Below are 18,013 nucleotides of genomic sequence, written 5' to 3'. Positions count from 1 at the left end.
TAAAACTGACTGCATGGTTTCTCCACTTTGGTTGATAAGCAACCTAGACTCTGATCCCCTGTCCATTATATACTTTTATATTCCCGTAAAGCTTCCACCATAACGACTTACAAAAGTGGAAAACAGACCCTTTTTCAGCACCCAGTGCATAATGTTCTTGAGTTCCGGACTTCAGTCTTTAATGAAGGGGCTAGTTCATCAGCTGTTAAAGTACAGCTAGCTGCCATTTCAGATTTTCGCATAGGAGTAGCTAATTCTACCTTAGCCTCCTCAAAACTTTGTAAAGACTTTATAAGCGGTACCCTTCTTCTGAGGCCACCTTTTAAAGATCAGACTCCATCATGGGATTTAAATTTAGTATTACAGGCTTTGACTCAGTCTCCCTTTGAACCAGCAGCAAAATGTGACCTAAAGTTTTTAACCTGGAAAACTATCTTCTTGGAAGCTATAACCTCTGCTAGAAGACTTTCTGAACTTCAAGCCATATCTTCTAAGCCTCCTTATTTAATATTCCATAGAGGTAGAGTAGCACTATGAATTAATCCCTCTTTTCTTCCTGAGGAGGTATCAGAATCCAACATCAATCAGTCCATTAATCATCCAGTTTTCTGTCCAAATTTCACAAACAAAGGCGAATACATGTTACATTTGTTTGACATTCACAGACAGTTACATTTCTATTTGCATAGAAAAAACAGATCAATTATTTGTTTCTTTAGGGGAATTGAAATTAGGCAAGTCACTTGCAAAAGTAACTTTAGCCAAATGACGGATTGCATTTCATTTGACTGTAACAAATTTGCCTTGTCTTTTGCAAATTCTTTGAGACCCCCATTCAACAAGGTCCATAGCAATATCATCAATATTTTTATCAGGTCTTCCATAGATGATACGTGTGCGGCTGCAACTTGGGCTATTCTTCATACCTTTATTACTCATTACAAATTGGATCTGGTGTCAAGGGGAAGAGCAGCCTTTGGCTCAACAGTACTTAGGAATATCCTTCCTTAGAGTCCACCCAGGAGTTCAGGTTAGCTGGGGACTCTGTCCCAATTGTTGAGGAATGAATGAAAATTGACAACATCAGATAAAGAAGTTATGTACTCACCTTAATGTTCCATTTGTGTTGTCCATTTTCATTCTTCCTCAGCTGTGCTGCTACTAACCCCCTACCCTTTTGCCTATTAACTTCTGGAAGAACAAGAAAATTACTAAGGATCAGTATTCCTTTGGTTGAGCTCCAGGTATTGGTTCCTTTTGTCAATGTGCACAATATCTTTCATTTAGAAATATAAGCCAGCAAACAAGATCTGAGGTATGTTAGGGGATAGGCATTATGGGTAAGGGAGGAGCTCGAGAGTTCTAGTGGCCACAAGCTGTAAAGAACGGCCGAGTCAGATCCTAGGGTTGGATCCGAACCCAATTGCTGAAGAAGAATGAAAATGGACAACACAGATGGAATGTTATGGTGAGTACATAACTTCCTTTTTTTTTTCCAGTAAACATCTTTATTAAATTATCGCATATGACATGAACAATCTCAACACTGATATAAATGAAAAACAAACAAAATTGACACCACTTTAGTTGCAAATATTATACATCACGGACATCATTGAAACAACTGTAGTTGCAAACATTACACATCACTTATAATCTATTCAGTCATTGTCAGTTAAGCTTTTTATGGCTCATTCAAATTCTGACTCTTAAACCTCATTCCTTCTCTGCATATATTGTTCCCACAATTCCCATTTTTCCTATATAGTTTGCTCCTTCCCTTTTCTAAAGATCCCAATTCAAGTTGTTTTATCTCTGTTACTACATTTGCTTCATTTAATAAAGTTGGTCTTGACTTTGATTTCCATTTTCTTGTAATTGCTTTTTTGGCATCCACCATAATTAGACTCCGCAATTAAGGCAATTCCGATTCTGTATTAAAGCTCAAAAAAATCATCTCCCCCAGTTAGTCCAATCTGCTCACCCAGCATCTCCGACAGAGCTGTCCACAGGGAGTCCATAAAGTCCACCAGCTCACTGCACTCCCAAGTAATATGTTCCTAGTCACCTCTTTCTTGCCCATCACATCTCCAACATTAGCTATCCACCTGAGGAAAGATTCTTTGGAATCTACTTTGGGTATAAAATATCTGTGTAAGCAATTCCAGGCAAAGATCGCAAATCTTCTAGACTTTGTTGCATATTTTGAAGATATACATATATCCCCATGTAAAATTTTATATACTTTACTATTTATTCCTTTTTTAATGGCAGCTTCTGTTCTAAATTTCTATTAAAAACTCTGCCAGTGCTGGTCTTTCATTTAGGACCCCCATTTCTTTCTCTTTACCTATACCCTGATATCAATCCTTGATAGTGAAGGCAGTCTGTAACCTGCAGTCCAAATAAATTCTTGGCCTCTTCCCATTCTGTTACATTTCCCTTTCTAGTTATTTGCTCCCAATACCTTGGTTCGTTTGCCAGTTTTCTCCAATAAATTCCAGCCCGTCTTGCCTATTATCTGTATCCCTAACCACAACCATCCCTATCGGCAGCATCTCTTTTCTCCATTCTCATGCTGGTTTAGTTCTTAGAATACTCCCTGTATTTTATGAATATAATTCTCTGTATGATTTTTGTTGTTCTTAAGAGTCTGCATCCAAAATCCCAACCTCTCCTTATTTCTTGAGCTCCCCACCCGTATCATCATTATTCCTTTCCACTTTGAATTATAACTTTCTGCTTGTGCTATGTATAAGAGCCTTAACTGTGTTGCTCTAAAATACCCCCATCAGATTTGGGTAATCCTAGCCTGCCTTGTTCTGTTGGAAGAATCATCTTATCCCACTTGACCCTTGCTGTATTCTCTTCCCAGATAAAATCCTTCAACTCTTTTTTAATTGCCACCACAGCTTCTCCTCTGGTTGATAAAAATATGCCAGACCTGTGTATAAGACTAAAGGGACTAAAAACATTTTAATTGCTTGCAACTTAGTATCCATATCCATATAACAAAGCTTCCAGTTTCGCATTTTTTTTCTCAATTTTTATATTATTTTCTGTTTAGACTCCTCCCACATATCCTTAGCTGCCACAACAGTCGCTTCTAATCCATACTCCTAAATACTTCACTTTATCATGTCCCCATTAATATGGATATTGTTGGACCAATTAGTGTATGGATACATAATTTACCGCTTTTGCCTTTTTTTAGCTTCATTAATTTTGTATCCTGAGAAGATCTGAAACTGTCTTAAAATGTTCCACAACACTGTAATGTCCCTTTCTGGGTTTGTCATGTATAAAATATCATCTACAAATAGAGACAGCTTTTCCTGACATCCATACCAGTTATATCCTTGAATTTCTAGATCCTTTATTTTCTTTGCCAGTGGTTCTAAATATAATGCAAACAACAAAGGGGAAAGTGGACAGCCCTGCCTGGGTTCCTCTGCTCAAGCAGAAGTTATCAGAGGAGACCCCACTCACTTAAATTTTTGCCTCCAATCCCTCATATATATTCCTAATCAACCTTATAGTTGTATCAGGGAAAGCAAATGCTTCCATTGCCCTGCTCATGAAGTCCCAGTCTACTCTGTGAAATGCTTTCTCTGCATCCAGACCTATCAATAACAGTGGTATTTTCTTACATTTTGCTTTCCTCTGGATCATCAATGTTCTGTTAATATTGTCAAATGTTTGCCTCCCCTCCACAAAACTACTCTGATCCATATCTAACAATTTTGCCATTCTTTTAGCCATTATAAACATAATCACTTTATAATCATGGTCTAGTATTGAAATGGGCCTGTATGAAACTGAATCCGATGTATCTTTGCCCTCTTTAGGTATTACCATTACCACTGCCGCCTTCCAGGATGCTGGTACTTCTGTTCCTCTTAAAATACTGTTAAACAAAACCTTCAGATCTTTATCATTTTTTCCCCTCCTAACTTTCAATCTTCCACAGGAATACCATCTATTCCTGGGCAGTTTCCTGTAGATTGGTTATACATAGCCATTTTTATCTCATCTCTTCGTAACCTGTTAGTAATTGAGCCTCATCTACCTCTAACCTTGGCATATCTAATGCTTCTATAAACATTTCCATTTGTACCTTTTATTGATTTTCATACTTTTCTGCTTTATACAAACTTTCATAAAATTTCTGAAATATTTCTAATACTTCTACAGAATATCTTTTCTTCCTTGTTATAGGCTCCCTAAACTTGGTGACAGCCCTTTCCACTTTCTGTTGCCTGGGTCGTTGTGCTAAAAGTTTTTGTGCTCTAGAATTATCATCAAAAAACAGTTGTTTAACAGCAGTCCTTCTAGACTCTTGCATATTATTGAGGTAATCCCTTATTTTCTGCAGTTGTTCCTTTTCTTGTTGTGAGAGATTCCCCCTATTTTGCAGTACTTTCACATTTGTCAGTCCCTCTAAATAGTTCTTGTTGCATCTTAACCATATCTCCCTTTCCTTTATTTCCACCCTAGTTTTAAACTACACTTTAATATTATCCCATTCCCTAGCTATATTTTCAGAAGAAAATTCTGTCTTCTCTAGTAGCTCCTGAATTAATTCCAAAACCCATTCCTTAAATTCCTCTCTTTTCAACCAATAGGTGGGAAAGTGCCAGTGTCTTATTTTTATCTCATTACCTTGCATTTTTATTTTAGTTATTATTGGATAACTTATTTTTTTTCTGCAAAAAATAGTGTATGAGGACCCACCAGACTGACAAGGATCTGAGTTTTACTGAAGTTTCGTACTGGTGCCCAAGAAGACGAAAGACCTCTGACCCATACTGGATGTCAGTCGAACCAGTATGTTCTTGGTACAGTCAGTCGTTCCCTGTCTCCTAAAGAGTGACTGGAAATGCTGTTTGAACCTCCAAGACTCCTACCTCCAGATATCGATGGCTAAATAGTCATATAGATTCCTCCATTTCCAAGTGGCATCTTGTCACTACAAATTCAGAGCCTTGAATTTTGGACTGATGCTTCCCAAATTCTTCACAAATTGCATGCTGCAGTTCGAATTCAAAATATTTTTCCACCTTGATGACTTGTTGATTGCTCCAATTTCAAAGGAATCTCTAGTCAAAGTAAAGTAATACTTTACCCTGCCAGTGTCCATCCTTGGGAATCTCCGTAAACCTTCAAAATTGAAAGCTTGTGACAGTTCAGCAACTAACTTTCATTTGATGCCACCTGGACATCGCAACAGCAGCAAGTCTCCTTACTGATATATATATTAAACAGTTCAGGAGATTGTCAGAGCCCTCCCTACTCAATCAGCAAAACCCATAGCTCCATCAATTATAATGGCATTAGAACTGATGGCAGCTTCAGTACAGCTGTTTCCTCTGGCAGGATATAAGAAAGTCCTTCCCTGTATCCTGAAAGTTCAGTGATCACAAATACAGAATCCATTACAGCACACAACCACATATCTTGTCGAAAATATTTCTTTTGGTTGCTTCAGCCTACAAAGTTGCTAATAGGGTGTCCCTTTCTTCCCTCATTCCAACAACCACAGTGACCACCAATGCATCTGCACTGGATTGCCTGGGGCAGTGGTTCAGAGTACATGAAACCAGCAAGATGCTTATCTGTACATCAGTATACTAGAGCTGTTGGCCTTCCTACTAGCTTTGCAGGCATTCCAGGATCACTTTCCCAAGGTGAGATAACCATCTACTCAGACAATGTAGCCATTGTGTGGTACATCAACAAGAAGAACCAGATCATACCACCTTTGTCAGGATGTGATGAAGGTATAGTGAGCAAGATGAGCAGATGCTTCTTGATCCCTCACAAGTGGTCTGTACGTATGCCTAGGGTAAGCAATCTCTTTCTCATTGGGAGAACCTTTCTGCGGCCTCTTCACCTTCCACCCTAACTTCCAAAATAAACCAACCACTAGACCATATCAAGGTGGCTCTACCTAATGCTAGAAGCCTAAATAACAAACTGCCAGATGTAGAGGCCCTTCTGAATTTGGAGCACATCTGCTTATTTGGTGTTACAGAAATCACTGTGAAGTGTGGCAAGAGGGAGGTAAAGTGGCAGCCCCCCTAGACCCAAGGTGTTGGGGGCGCACAGTTGGGCAAATTATAATACCTGTATTTCTGAATACCAGTACAGAAACCCACTTCAGTGCTTCAAGTGGTAAGTTATAGCAAGCCATTTGCTCCAAGTGTCTTGCTACAGTTTAAAAGTTGATTTGGCTTTTTTCTCTTGGATCTTCAACTGAAGAGGTAAGTGGGTGAGGTGCCAGATTATAGACCAACACTGAGCAGTAGATGAGCCAGTTATGGCTGTGCAGAAACCTTTTTAGGAGCACAGAGAGCATTCATTTAGTGACTGGGTTTTGTGATTACTACATGTTTAGACCTGATTGGAACTCTGGTGGTGTATCCATATTTGTTCGAGACCCCACTAATTTGAGACAGATACCTAGAGACTCAAAAGTGGAGCTTATAGAAATTCATATCGCACTAATTAGGATCAGCTATCAGATCATAGCGTGCTACTGGACCCCCTGTGTGTCTCCAGAAAATCATACAACATTCCTTAATATTCTTGATGAACTCCTTAAGTAGGAACACTGTTATCTTTGCTAATTTTAATTACCCAGTGATAAACTAGAGGACTTATACCACCAAAGTAAGATGTCCTCAAGAACTCTCCACATCAGATTAAGGAACACACAAGAGGACAAAATATACTTGACCTAGTCTTATAAAACTTAGCACCTGTATATACCATTCCCAAGGTGCCCCCCCCCCCCCACTGATGATGTCAGACCACAATCTAGTAACCTACGCCATCAAAATCTCCAAAACCACCACAAGCAAATATCACAGTTTTCAAGGACTTTAAACATATACATTTCAGAGCTTATTCATAATGGTACCACCTGCTTCGATTCAGTGGATGTTGCCAATGTACTGGCAAATAAATTCAGTGCCAACTTCATCCCAGGGACGTCTATTGCAAGCCTACTTAACCCTAATGGAATCAAGCCACCAACTGTCATGAAAGAATATCTATTGGAGGTACTCTCCAAAACAAAGGATACCTCATTTATGGGCCTTGACAGCATACCCAGTTACCTAATTAACAACTAAACAAGCAGTGGCTGACCAGTTCCTCAAACTCTTTAACATGAGCCTAGCAAATGACTTTGTTGTCAGACAGGTGTGGCACACAGCAGTTGTGATGCCATTGCACAAAGGTGGCCCCACTACTGACCCCAAGAATCACAGACCTGTGTTAATAAATCTTGTATTCCAAAGCCATGAAATGTTTCATAATTGACCTAATTACACACCTAATTAACTGATATCAAAAGTCTTCGCAAACTTGACCCCAGCAGTTTGGCTTTGTCAAGGGTAGATCTTGTCTAGTGAATCTTGTAATTTGTGAGAGTTTTACTCAGACTGTAGGCTGTGGGCAAGCTGTTCACACAACATCCCTTGACCTCACTAACACATTCAATAACATATCACCTGCAGATATAAAGCTCCAAATAGATTTGTATGTGGTAAGGTGGATAGCCAACTGGAGTATGGACAGGACTCATGCAGAGAACACCAGATGACCAGTGGTGTTCCTCCGGGATCTGTACTGTGACCGCTGATGTTTGGGATCTGGTTCTCTATCTCCATTTATACAATAAATAAGTAAAGGATTTTTGGTAAACAAAGTTTGAGAATATAAGCAGTGAGTTGTTGTTGTCAAGTCCCCCTCTTTCATACAGGCATTCCAGCAGGAGGTTACACTTAACAGTAGGTTTTGTAAAAAAAAAAAAAAAATAGGCTTAAACTCAATGCCAAAAAGTGCGACATTGTAGCATTTGGTAAGCATCCCCTAGCTACATCTTAATAATATAAATAACCCAGAATTTTAAAATGAAAAGGTAGTGGGAGACCTAGATACTTGGATGGATAGCTTTGTGGTGCTTGACTATCACGTTGCAATTTTGGATTGAATATCCTTTTTCCATACACAGCTCATGGCAAAAAGTATTTCTTCCTGGTCAAAAGAAGTCCTCACCTCTTTGTATTCTGCACTGATTGAATCTATCGAGTACAACCTTTGTACGCTCAGAACAATTGGAAAGATCCCAGGGGTTTGTAGCAAAAAGCTCAGCAGCTTAAAAGAACTGAGCTACAAAGGAAAGACTTTTATCTCTATACCCACTATCATATACACTTTTTAGGGGGCAATCTGTGTCTTGCTTATAAGGAATCCGGTAGTCCAAGAATGCTTATACTTGTGTAAATCAAACAGTCCAGCTAACACTAGGGACCAGAGATCTAAATCTTCTACAACAAATAAATAAAACCAGGTAGGGGACAGATGTGTCACATAGAGCCTACCATTCTCTGCAACAAAGAACCAACATGAACCACAGATACTTGTAAACACAACAGAAGAGCAATATGGCACACAGGTGATTGCAAAAACACTTTATTAAGCACTTTCATCAGCTGTTAAACCAAAGACGACTTCAGAATCAAAAACACCACAATCTGATGAGTTTAAATATTGAAACATAACATCCTGTAACATCACTGATAGGATAATTCATTAATTGTTAAAAATCATATATTAAAAATTAAAGCTGCAACAACTCTAAAATCAACTCCCTACTGTTCATTACAAAAGCTTAACCTAAATGTCCAAAATTTAAAAGCGTTCATACCCTAAACATTTTAATACACAGACAACAAAGAAAATATGTTGTTTTTATATATATATATATATATATATATATATATATATATATATATATATATACACACCTTAAAACCATAAAGTTTATATGTTACATTATATAATTTGGAGTAACAGTCCTGCAAAAAAGCTAGTACTTTTAGGTTCATAGGTAGGTACTAGGCTATTGGCCCTAATGCCTATACAAGCCCTAATGCCTATACAAGCCTAGCCAAAAAGGTACCCTAACTTTCGCCACCCAAGAAAATTATTTTCCTGTGCCCCTGTCGAGCAGAACCACAGAAGTAATCCCCGGGGTGAATTTCCTATTACCCATCCAATCATCAAGATTTTTCTTGAAGAGTGCTAATAAGGACCTCTGTTTGACATAGATATGTAGTCTGTTCCAGAGTATGGGAAGTCTCTGGGACAGGAATCTATCCCTCCAGCATGTTCTGTTTATTGTGGTGACAAGGTTTAGGCCCCTAGAGCGTGTAGCTCGGAGGGATTGGGATTTCTTTAATTGGAGCATGTCTAACAGTTCTGGGTTTGACATAGCTTTGTATGTTAGGCAAGGATCGCCTCTGAGTAGGCTATATGCGACAGAGTAAAGCTGGAGTTTTTTGAATTTTAATCCACCCCTGCACCCTATATTACAGGTGTTCGAAAGTCTTTGTACTACTCAGATTAGACAGGCCCGTTTAAGACACAAGAATTCATATGCATCTAATTTAATGAAAGATGAGGAAGAATTACTATGCAATATCACTGGACAAAAGCAATAGACTTATTAAACCTGATAGGGGGATGTTCTAGTTGCAATGGATCAGGGGGTATACATAGAGAAGATGTTAATCCATCTGTATAGTGACACGTATGAGGAGGTATCGGTTAACCAACTTAAATTGTCTACAGAAATATTGACATCTCACTTAATGATCTTTTATTAGACAACCAGATCAATATTAGAGTTGAATTTTATGCAGCAAGATAATCTCCGTACCCCCACAATATTTGGAATACCTAAGATCCATAAGTCCACTACTGACCCCCCCCCCCCCCCAGTTAGACCCTTTGTGGATGCAAAAGCATCCAAGACATTTTCTATGGCCAAGTTTATTGATTTAAACCTTAAAGATGTCTTAAAAAATTGTCCTCTCATTTTAAAGGACTCTTGGGACTGTCTTAAAAAAGTACATGACAATTTATATTCAGATCAACTAATCCTGGCCACAATTGATGTCAAAGATTTATTTACTATTATTCCCCACGATGAAGGTATTATGATGATTTATGATTTTTTTATGTAGACACGCCAACATGAGACACTATAGGATATTGATGTTTATAACTGGAATGGACCTTATACTTAAAAACAATTTCATTCTTTTTGAGGGCCAATTATTTAAACAGAAAACAGGGGTGGCTATGGTGGAGGTGTGCGCCCCCTTATTTGCTAATGTAGTACTAGCTGAATGAGAAACGTCCTTGGTATTTAGGTCTGAATTATTTCGACATTGTAAATTCTATGGGCGTTACCTAGACGACATACTTATCTTTTGGGAAGGAACACATGAAGCACTACCGGAATTTTATGGTTTTCTGAACTCTAGCACCCACTTTTTGAAATTCACTATGGAAACAAATGAAGAAAGGGTTCATTTCTTAGACATCACTATTGGTAAAGATAGGGTGAAACATTCGTTCACCTCCACATTGTATAGAAAACCAACTTATTCTAACACCCTTTGCATTTCAACAGTGGGCACCTCGTACACCAAAAGAGATCTTTGGTGAAGGGGCAAGGAGTTAGGTTGGTTAGTGACAATGAAATATTTTTAGAAGAAATTAATGTATTAAAAGGCATGTTAAAAAAAACGAGGGTATCCAGCACAGTTTGTAGAACCTATATTTAATGAAGTTATTAAAAAGAGGTTGTTGAAGGTCAATTCTTCCCATTATTAGGGAGGGCAGCTGGGATGATAGAATGGTGGTGGAGGTAGATTCTGGGGTTGTCATGGAAAAACTCTTTCAGAATGCAATGGTACTATCATTTAACCCTCTATATAGGAGAAAAGAAATAATTAATTATACTTGGGTATTATTTGATAGTGACCAACATTATAAAAGTAAATTAGTGGACAAGCCATTGATAGTGTACAAGAGAGACATGTCTTTAAAGAATTTATTGGAAACAAATAGACCGAGAGAGAGTAAAGGATGGATGAGAAAATGTCCACTGCACGCAATGTTCCTATATTCTAGAAAGTGATTCTATTTATATTCAGGGTTATGGTAGGATCATCCTGAATCAAAAACTAAGATGTGCTAGCAAATGTTTGATATATTTTGCTATTTGTCAGCAGTGCCAACATTTTTATATATGAAAAACTATTAATAGTTTTAATAAACGCATTTATCAACATTTGTATGACATAAGAAGAAATAATATCAAAAAAGCACTTTGTAAACATATTATGGAGTTCCCGGGACATCATTTTAAATTCAGTGCCCTAGAACAAGTTTGTAACAAGGGGAGAGGGGGGACCTATAGAATTATTTCTTGAATATAGGGAATTAATGTGGCAGCTTAGATGTAATGCCACATACCCTCCAGGGCTCAATGAAATGGTTTCCATTTCTAGTTACCTAAAAATTAAAGGCAGATTTCCACATGTAAGAGTGTAACGTATGGCAAGGCGTTGTTATGAACACCTCCTGTGTCTTTGATCTTTCATACAGTATACATTTTATGGTTTTAAAGTGTACACATACATATAAACAACATATTTTCTTTGTTGTCTGTTATTAAAATGTTTAGGGTATGAATGCTTTTAAATTTTGAACATTTAGGTTAAGCTTTTGTAATGAGTTGTTGCAGCTTTAATTTTTAATATGCGATTTTTAACAATTATCCTATCAGTGATGTTACAGGATGTGATGTTTCAATATTTAAACTCATCAGATTGTGGTGTTTTTTTCTTTTGAAGAAGTCTTCTCTGCAACAAACTTCTTTTCCAAGTTAAGCAGTGTAACAGATTATCTGCATTTAAAAAGGAGATGGACAACTGGATGGATATTCCTAAATTCACCCCTGGTATGACTGTTTTGGCCTTTCTTGAAAATGGAGGCAAGGTCTAAGAGTGGTTACTGGCAAGACAGAATGGACTAACAGTTCAATTACCTTGTAACTCACATGATTAAAAAAACAGTATTATTTGGAATAAAACGGAAGACTATATGGAATTTGTTTGGGAAAATAGTTTAAGGGATAGAACTACTTTAAGAAAGGTTTGCAAGGTTTGTGGATTATATTTCTATACATTTTTCTTATTTTAGTCCGTGTGTGATAAATGCAGGAGAGTTGCAAGAATGGTTGGGTACAAAAAAGCATGAGTTAAGTGAAGAAGTTAAAGGGAGAGAGTGAAATCATTCCTTTGACACCTGTGGAAAATTATTATTTTTTTCATGCAGGTGATGGCCTATTCTCCATCCAAGGCAGTAGCTGCTTAGCTGATTATGTAAAGATTTTAGGTGCAAAGACTGGAACTACCATATGTAGAGTTGGCAAGCTTTGCCTCCATAAAGTTACTTTGTGTTTCAGTACACATCTAGTTTCATGCATTTTTTATTCAGAATGGGACTCTCTGTCATATACCTTTGCAGGGTCAGCTTGGATCTAGATATGGGCATAAGCAGTAAAGAAAATAAAATAAAGACGTACTATGATTGGTATTTCTGTCATTAAAGATGCAATGTACATGCAGTATACAAGTTGAGGGGAAGTGTGCATGCTGTTTTAAAAGTGTAAGCAGAAAAGGGAAACAGGGTAACAATGGGTGATTCTTTAACAACATCAGAGTTTAAGGAATGCATGAATTAATTTGTAAGGCACTCTTTTTACAGGGTAACAATGGGTGATTCTTTAATAACATCAGAGTTTAAGGAACGCATTAATTAATTTGTAAGGTACTCTTTGGTGCAGTTATACTGAGCAAGTGGGTAAAGTGCTGCATGACTTTATCAGTAATGACACAGAAGGGGGAGCTACTTAAGGGAAAAATTTTATTTTCAGAAGATTATTAGTCTCCTTTTGCTATGCCTTACTGCCTGTATGACTGAAATTTAAGTGATTTTATTAACGTTTTGTTTTCTGTTCATAAACTGCAAGCACTTACTGTTATATATTTTTCAGTCCTGCTGCAAAGCTTATGAATATATGGGATACATTATGGAAAAGGAACAAGGATATAGGGATGCAGCATTGAATTATGAAATGGCTTGGAAATTTGGAAACCAAACAAATCCTACCATAGGTAAGTATGAGCAGATAACTACTTGACAATGGAGTAAAATGCTGCTAACTTTTTAAGTGTGTGTCTCTTTGTTTATTTTATCACATCCTCTGGCATAAATTTCATTTTTTTATATTAAAATTTGAAGTTTCATAGATGTTTAAAGCTATAAAAAATAACAGTAACAGTGTACATCATATTAGTATTAATTTTATAAACATAAATGCGCCTAGGTGATGGGGATTTACAGCATACCATTTCTTGTCTGTGTCATATATCAAGTGCAGTTTTGAGATGTCACCAGGTACCACTTTTTACAACTAACTACAACATATTTTCCAGTAATTATTTGATGGCTACCATACTAGCTATGGCATCAGAGCGTATATGAATTGAGATCTGATGTTGTCATTTTCATTTATTCCTCAACTGTTGGGACTCTGCCATTTCTTCCAGCTTATGAAACACTGAAACACTTTTCCTCCTCCCTTACCCATAATGCCCTAGTCACCTAACATACCTCCGATCACGTTTGCTGCCTTAGTGTGCAGACGTGGTCATTATATACTCTCAAGTGTAGCAGCTTCTTTCTGAGTTAAAACTTTATTACTTGTATAACTTTATAGCCTTTAAAATATTTCAATCACTTTAGTGCTATCCTCCCTCCTGTATATTATTCCTTTATCTTTCTCTACTTAAAATTATATTCTTTTACTTGTGTATTTCTTGAGTACCATTTCTGGTATCCTCCTTTTATTCTGTTTTGAAATACTTCTTTGCCATAGTTTTTATTTCTTATCCTTTGTTAAAAAACTTTTTCTTAATAATCATCTTTTCTTTCTTAAGCAACATCTGAGAAACCTTCTGGTTTTAAAAAAGTGTATGGTCTGCAGCCATAAAATTCCATTGTCCAAAGTGCATACTATGCGTTTCTACTGTAATTTTAAATGTGATATTTGTAAGTCCTTCAATCCAAGAGCCTTAAGTGACAGTAAAAACAAGTTGGTTTTAAGAGGTTTGCTCCCCCTCTACATCTGCATCAACATCATCTGACAAGATTCCCTTTATAAGGAATTGAGAAAACATTCCCCCAATCTAACTACTACTTCAGCTTCAGTATCCGAACCTCCCTGTAAAGTACCGAAAGTGCTAGATCCGACCTATTCAGATCTAAAATCTCAACCAGAAAACCCCCCTCAGATCCATTCACCATAACTGTATTTCCTGTCAGCTCCCTTCCCCTTTTTGGAAGAGTCACCATCATCACTCCAGATCAACTTCAGCAGCATCTTCTGTATGATCTTACAACAGTCTGACCAAAGCCGATGTGGACAGGATGATGATGAAATTCCTCTCGACCCAGATTCAAATGGGAGTTCTTCCAGCTCTGACACCATGGAGTCTGGAGACTTTATCAGTACTTGCTTCCCTGTTATTGGCTCCTGTGATCCAACCATTGGTTTTGAAGTCATCTGATCCAAAGTTTCCTGAGTAGTTTGCATTGGATCCAAAGATACTGGTATCTTTGACTCTGATGGCATCTCTGAGTGGACCGGCACAGAGCACTTCAGAGCCAGATGACTGGTGGAGCCATAGTGTCACCACCAAATCTGGGGTGTTGGAGTCAACCTCAAAGCTGTCAGAGCCATCTGTGCCCCTTGGAGCTTCGAAGCTAGATAGCTTGGCTCCAACTTCCTCCTCACGTATTCTGCCTTCAGAGTGGAGGGACGAAAATTCATGTAAGAATTTAAATTCTAGAGTTATGATGGAAAGATCTACTGTTGGAATATTTAGTAATAATAAAGAATATGATGATGGGGAGAGGTTATTTTATGTGACAAAATTTTCCCCTCTGTCAGATGAACTAGTTAATCTAGTTAGAAAATATTGGTATATTGTTAGTGAGGATGAGAACATAGGTCACCTTTTTCCTAAACATATTATTTTTTCCTATAGAAAAGAGAAAAATCTTAAAGAGTTATTGAATTATAATTTTTTAAAAGGGGATGAAAAACATAATGTCTCTCCATGTACATATTCCTGTGGTCATTGTAGTTTGTGTGAGAGGGTGATTAATGTAAATATGATTAATGGTATACCCTTTGTTCCTACATTTTGCTTTAACTGTAGATCAATAGGGGTAGAGTGTATATTCTAAGCTGCTCATGTGTAGATATTTGGTATATAGGACAAACCAAAAGGATGGTTAAAATTCGTATTTTGGAGCATCTAAAAGATATTAGAAACCACAGTGAAGTTAGCCCTGTGGCCCAGCATTTCCTTGAAAAACATGATGGTTGCCCAAATAGTTTGAAATTTTGTGTATTGGGTAAACCATTTTTTCTTGGAGGGGGAGATTATTCTTATAAATTACTTGAGTTGGAAACGAAAATTATTTTAAAGTATAAAACTTTGAAGCCCCATGGACTTAATTTGGAATTGGGTATTTAATTATCAATATATTTTTTTAATCTATTATTCTATATGGAATTGTATAGCTTGTTTCTCTTCTTTAAGTTATTCATAAAATTTAACTTTATTCGAAAAATGTCACTTTAAATTTATGGTTAGTTACTAATTGATTAATTCATTGTCAGGTGCTTGTGCTAATTAATATTAAATATGTGTGTGTATATATATATATATATATATATATATATATATATATATATATATATATATATATATATATATGCTTGTGAAAACATATATTTATTGTGATCCATTGAAGGCGAAAGGCCGAGGTACTAGATCGTTTACAATAAACAAGTTACTGGTGAAGTGCGTGGATTTGTGTTCGAATTTATTCCTTTGTACCTGTGTTTGGATTTATTTGGAGGGAGCCTGTGGTCCGTAAGAATATATTAATGGAGTTGTTGATTTCCTTCTCTCTGAGGCATTCTGCTTTCGAGGTAGTGGAGATAGCTTTCTCTGTTCTAAGAGTTCAGACTTTTCTCACCTATTCAACTCTGACTACACAGCTCCATTTGACTCTGCTTTTAGAGCTTCAAGCAACTGTACCATTGAGACAGCCAGCTCAAGCTAGTCACCAGAACACCCAGGGTATTCTGATCTCTTCTGACACTTCTCTGGAGCATCAAACTGAAGAAGTTCCTAGGAAGAGAAAGTGTAAAAGGAGACACTTGGACTCTTCACAAGAGTCTGTCACAGAGGATACCAACTTTGATGAGGTGAAAGATCACCACCTGATAACATCTCATTTGGAGACATCCTAGAACTCCTAAAGCAAAATGGTCCCATGACAGCCCTTCCCAGGAGAAGTCTGTATTCCTGGAGGCTTTTGCAGCTGGCCCATCCAACCTCATGGGTGACACCACCTGCTGATGAGCTCATTGGTTTCATCTTTCAACAGGTGTAGAAGGAGCCTGACACCATCAAGCCTATCCTCAACAGACCAGATAGGATCCTGGCACCACCAAAGGACAGAGATTATTGGAGCAAGGGCGCACCAGTTAATGTCATGGTTGTAGCAGCAGCCATGAAGAAGGAACTAGTGAAACCTCTGTTCACTCCCCTAACAGGGAATCTAGGGCATTGGACATATTTGGGAAGCGTGTCTATGCTTCCATGACCTTTGCTCTTAAGTTGTTCAATTATCTGGCATACTTCAGAAGACTCCAGATGGATGTAATTAAAAAAACTTAAATTCCTCACTGGGACCATATCCTCCGAGGTAGAGGGCACTATTGCTTTGCAGCTGGCTACCCTTCAGTACATTTCAAACTCATCCATAAGGCTTATCTCCCATGCAGCTGAAAGTACCTCACAGGTGGTGGATTCAGGCTTTTCCATCAGGAGACATGCCTGGATGCTGTTGTGTGATTCTGTGGAACCCTTCAAATCTTCCTTCGTCAGCGCTTCTTTTGATGGAAGTTCCTTATTTGGCCCCAAAGTAAAAGACACAAGGTGTGAGCAGGAAGGAAAACCCTGTCTTCTGTGGGTCTAAGTTTTTGACCCCCTCAACGGACCTTTTCTACGAACCAAAAAGGCAGATGGAAAATCTAGTTAAAAAAATCCCAGGGTCCCTTCCAAGATCCCAGGGGCAGAGGGAGGAACTCTAATGGAAGACGCCTTCCTCGTGTCAGAGGTGGTTTGCATAACCAGGGATCTAGAGATGCATTCTATGATGGATCCTATCAGTTGTTCTGAAAGGACACCAGCCTGTCCATCTCTGAAGGCAATCGAGGTTCATTTATCCTTGCACCAGGCTAAAAATTACAAAAGATTCATGGGTGTAGAGGATAATATCCAGATGTTGTATAATACCATTTTCCCATCCACCCTCACTAGTAGTAAACAAAATCCCTGATGTTCTACCCAGTCAGAGGGAAGAAGCAGCATTATTGACAAGCAAGCTGCTAGGGAAAAAAAAGTCATCCAAGAAATCCCTCCAGACCAAAAAGAGTCCGGACCTTACCCAAGTTTCTTTTTAGTGCCAAAGAAAACCAGGGAATGGAGGCCAGTTTTGGATCTTGGCAATCTGAATCCATCCACTCAGTACACAAAGTTCCAGATGGTCATGGTTCAGTCTATTCTGCCTTTTCTGTACAAGGATGACTTCAAAGGGAAACGTAAACTAAGAGAAAAATAAAAAGGCTCCATCAAGCGAGGGTCCAAACGCAAATTTTAATGCAGTAAAGGTAAAGCGCTTTTCGTCTACCAAGACAAATGGGTAGACTTCATCAGACACTGTCTGATGAAGTCTACCCATTTGTCTTGGTAGACGAAAAGCGCTTTACCTTTACTGCATTAAACTTTGTGTTTGGACTGTCTGATGAAGTCTACCCATTTGTCTTGGTAGACGAAAAGCTCTTTCCTTTACTACATTAAACTCTGTGTTTGGGCCCTCGCTTGACGGAGCCTTTTTATTTTTCTCTTTTTTTTTGTTTTTCTCTTTTTTTTATTTTTCTCTTTTCTGTACAAGGATGACTTGATGTGCTTGATATATCTTCAGGATGCGTACTATCATA

The 18,013-nt window shown here is 37.8% G+C and overlaps 1 protein-coding gene across 1 annotated transcript in view; it reads left to right on the top strand.

Moving 5' to 3' along the window:
- TTC21B (tetratricopeptide repeat domain 21B) overlaps window positions 1-18,013 on the top strand; it is a 3,240,027-nt gene that overhangs the window by 2,909,319 nt on the left and 312,695 nt on the right. Inside the window, exon 31 of the mRNA XM_044075355.1 lies at window positions 12,923-13,043. Coding sequence (XP_043931290.1) covers window positions 12,923-13,043 — 121 coding nt within the window. The remainder of the gene's footprint in view (window positions 1-12,922; window positions 13,044-18,013) is intronic.

Source organism: Protopterus annectens, chromosome 6.part1 (genome assembly GCF_019279795.1).
Source record: "Protopterus annectens isolate FY-2018-M chromosome 6.part1, PAN1.0, whole genome shotgun sequence".
NCBI lineage: Eukaryota > Metazoa > Chordata > Ceratodontiformes > Protopteridae > Protopterus > Protopterus annectens.
The sequence above is the reverse complement of the archived record's forward strand: the minus strand, read 5'-3'. Positions and strand labels throughout refer to the sequence as shown.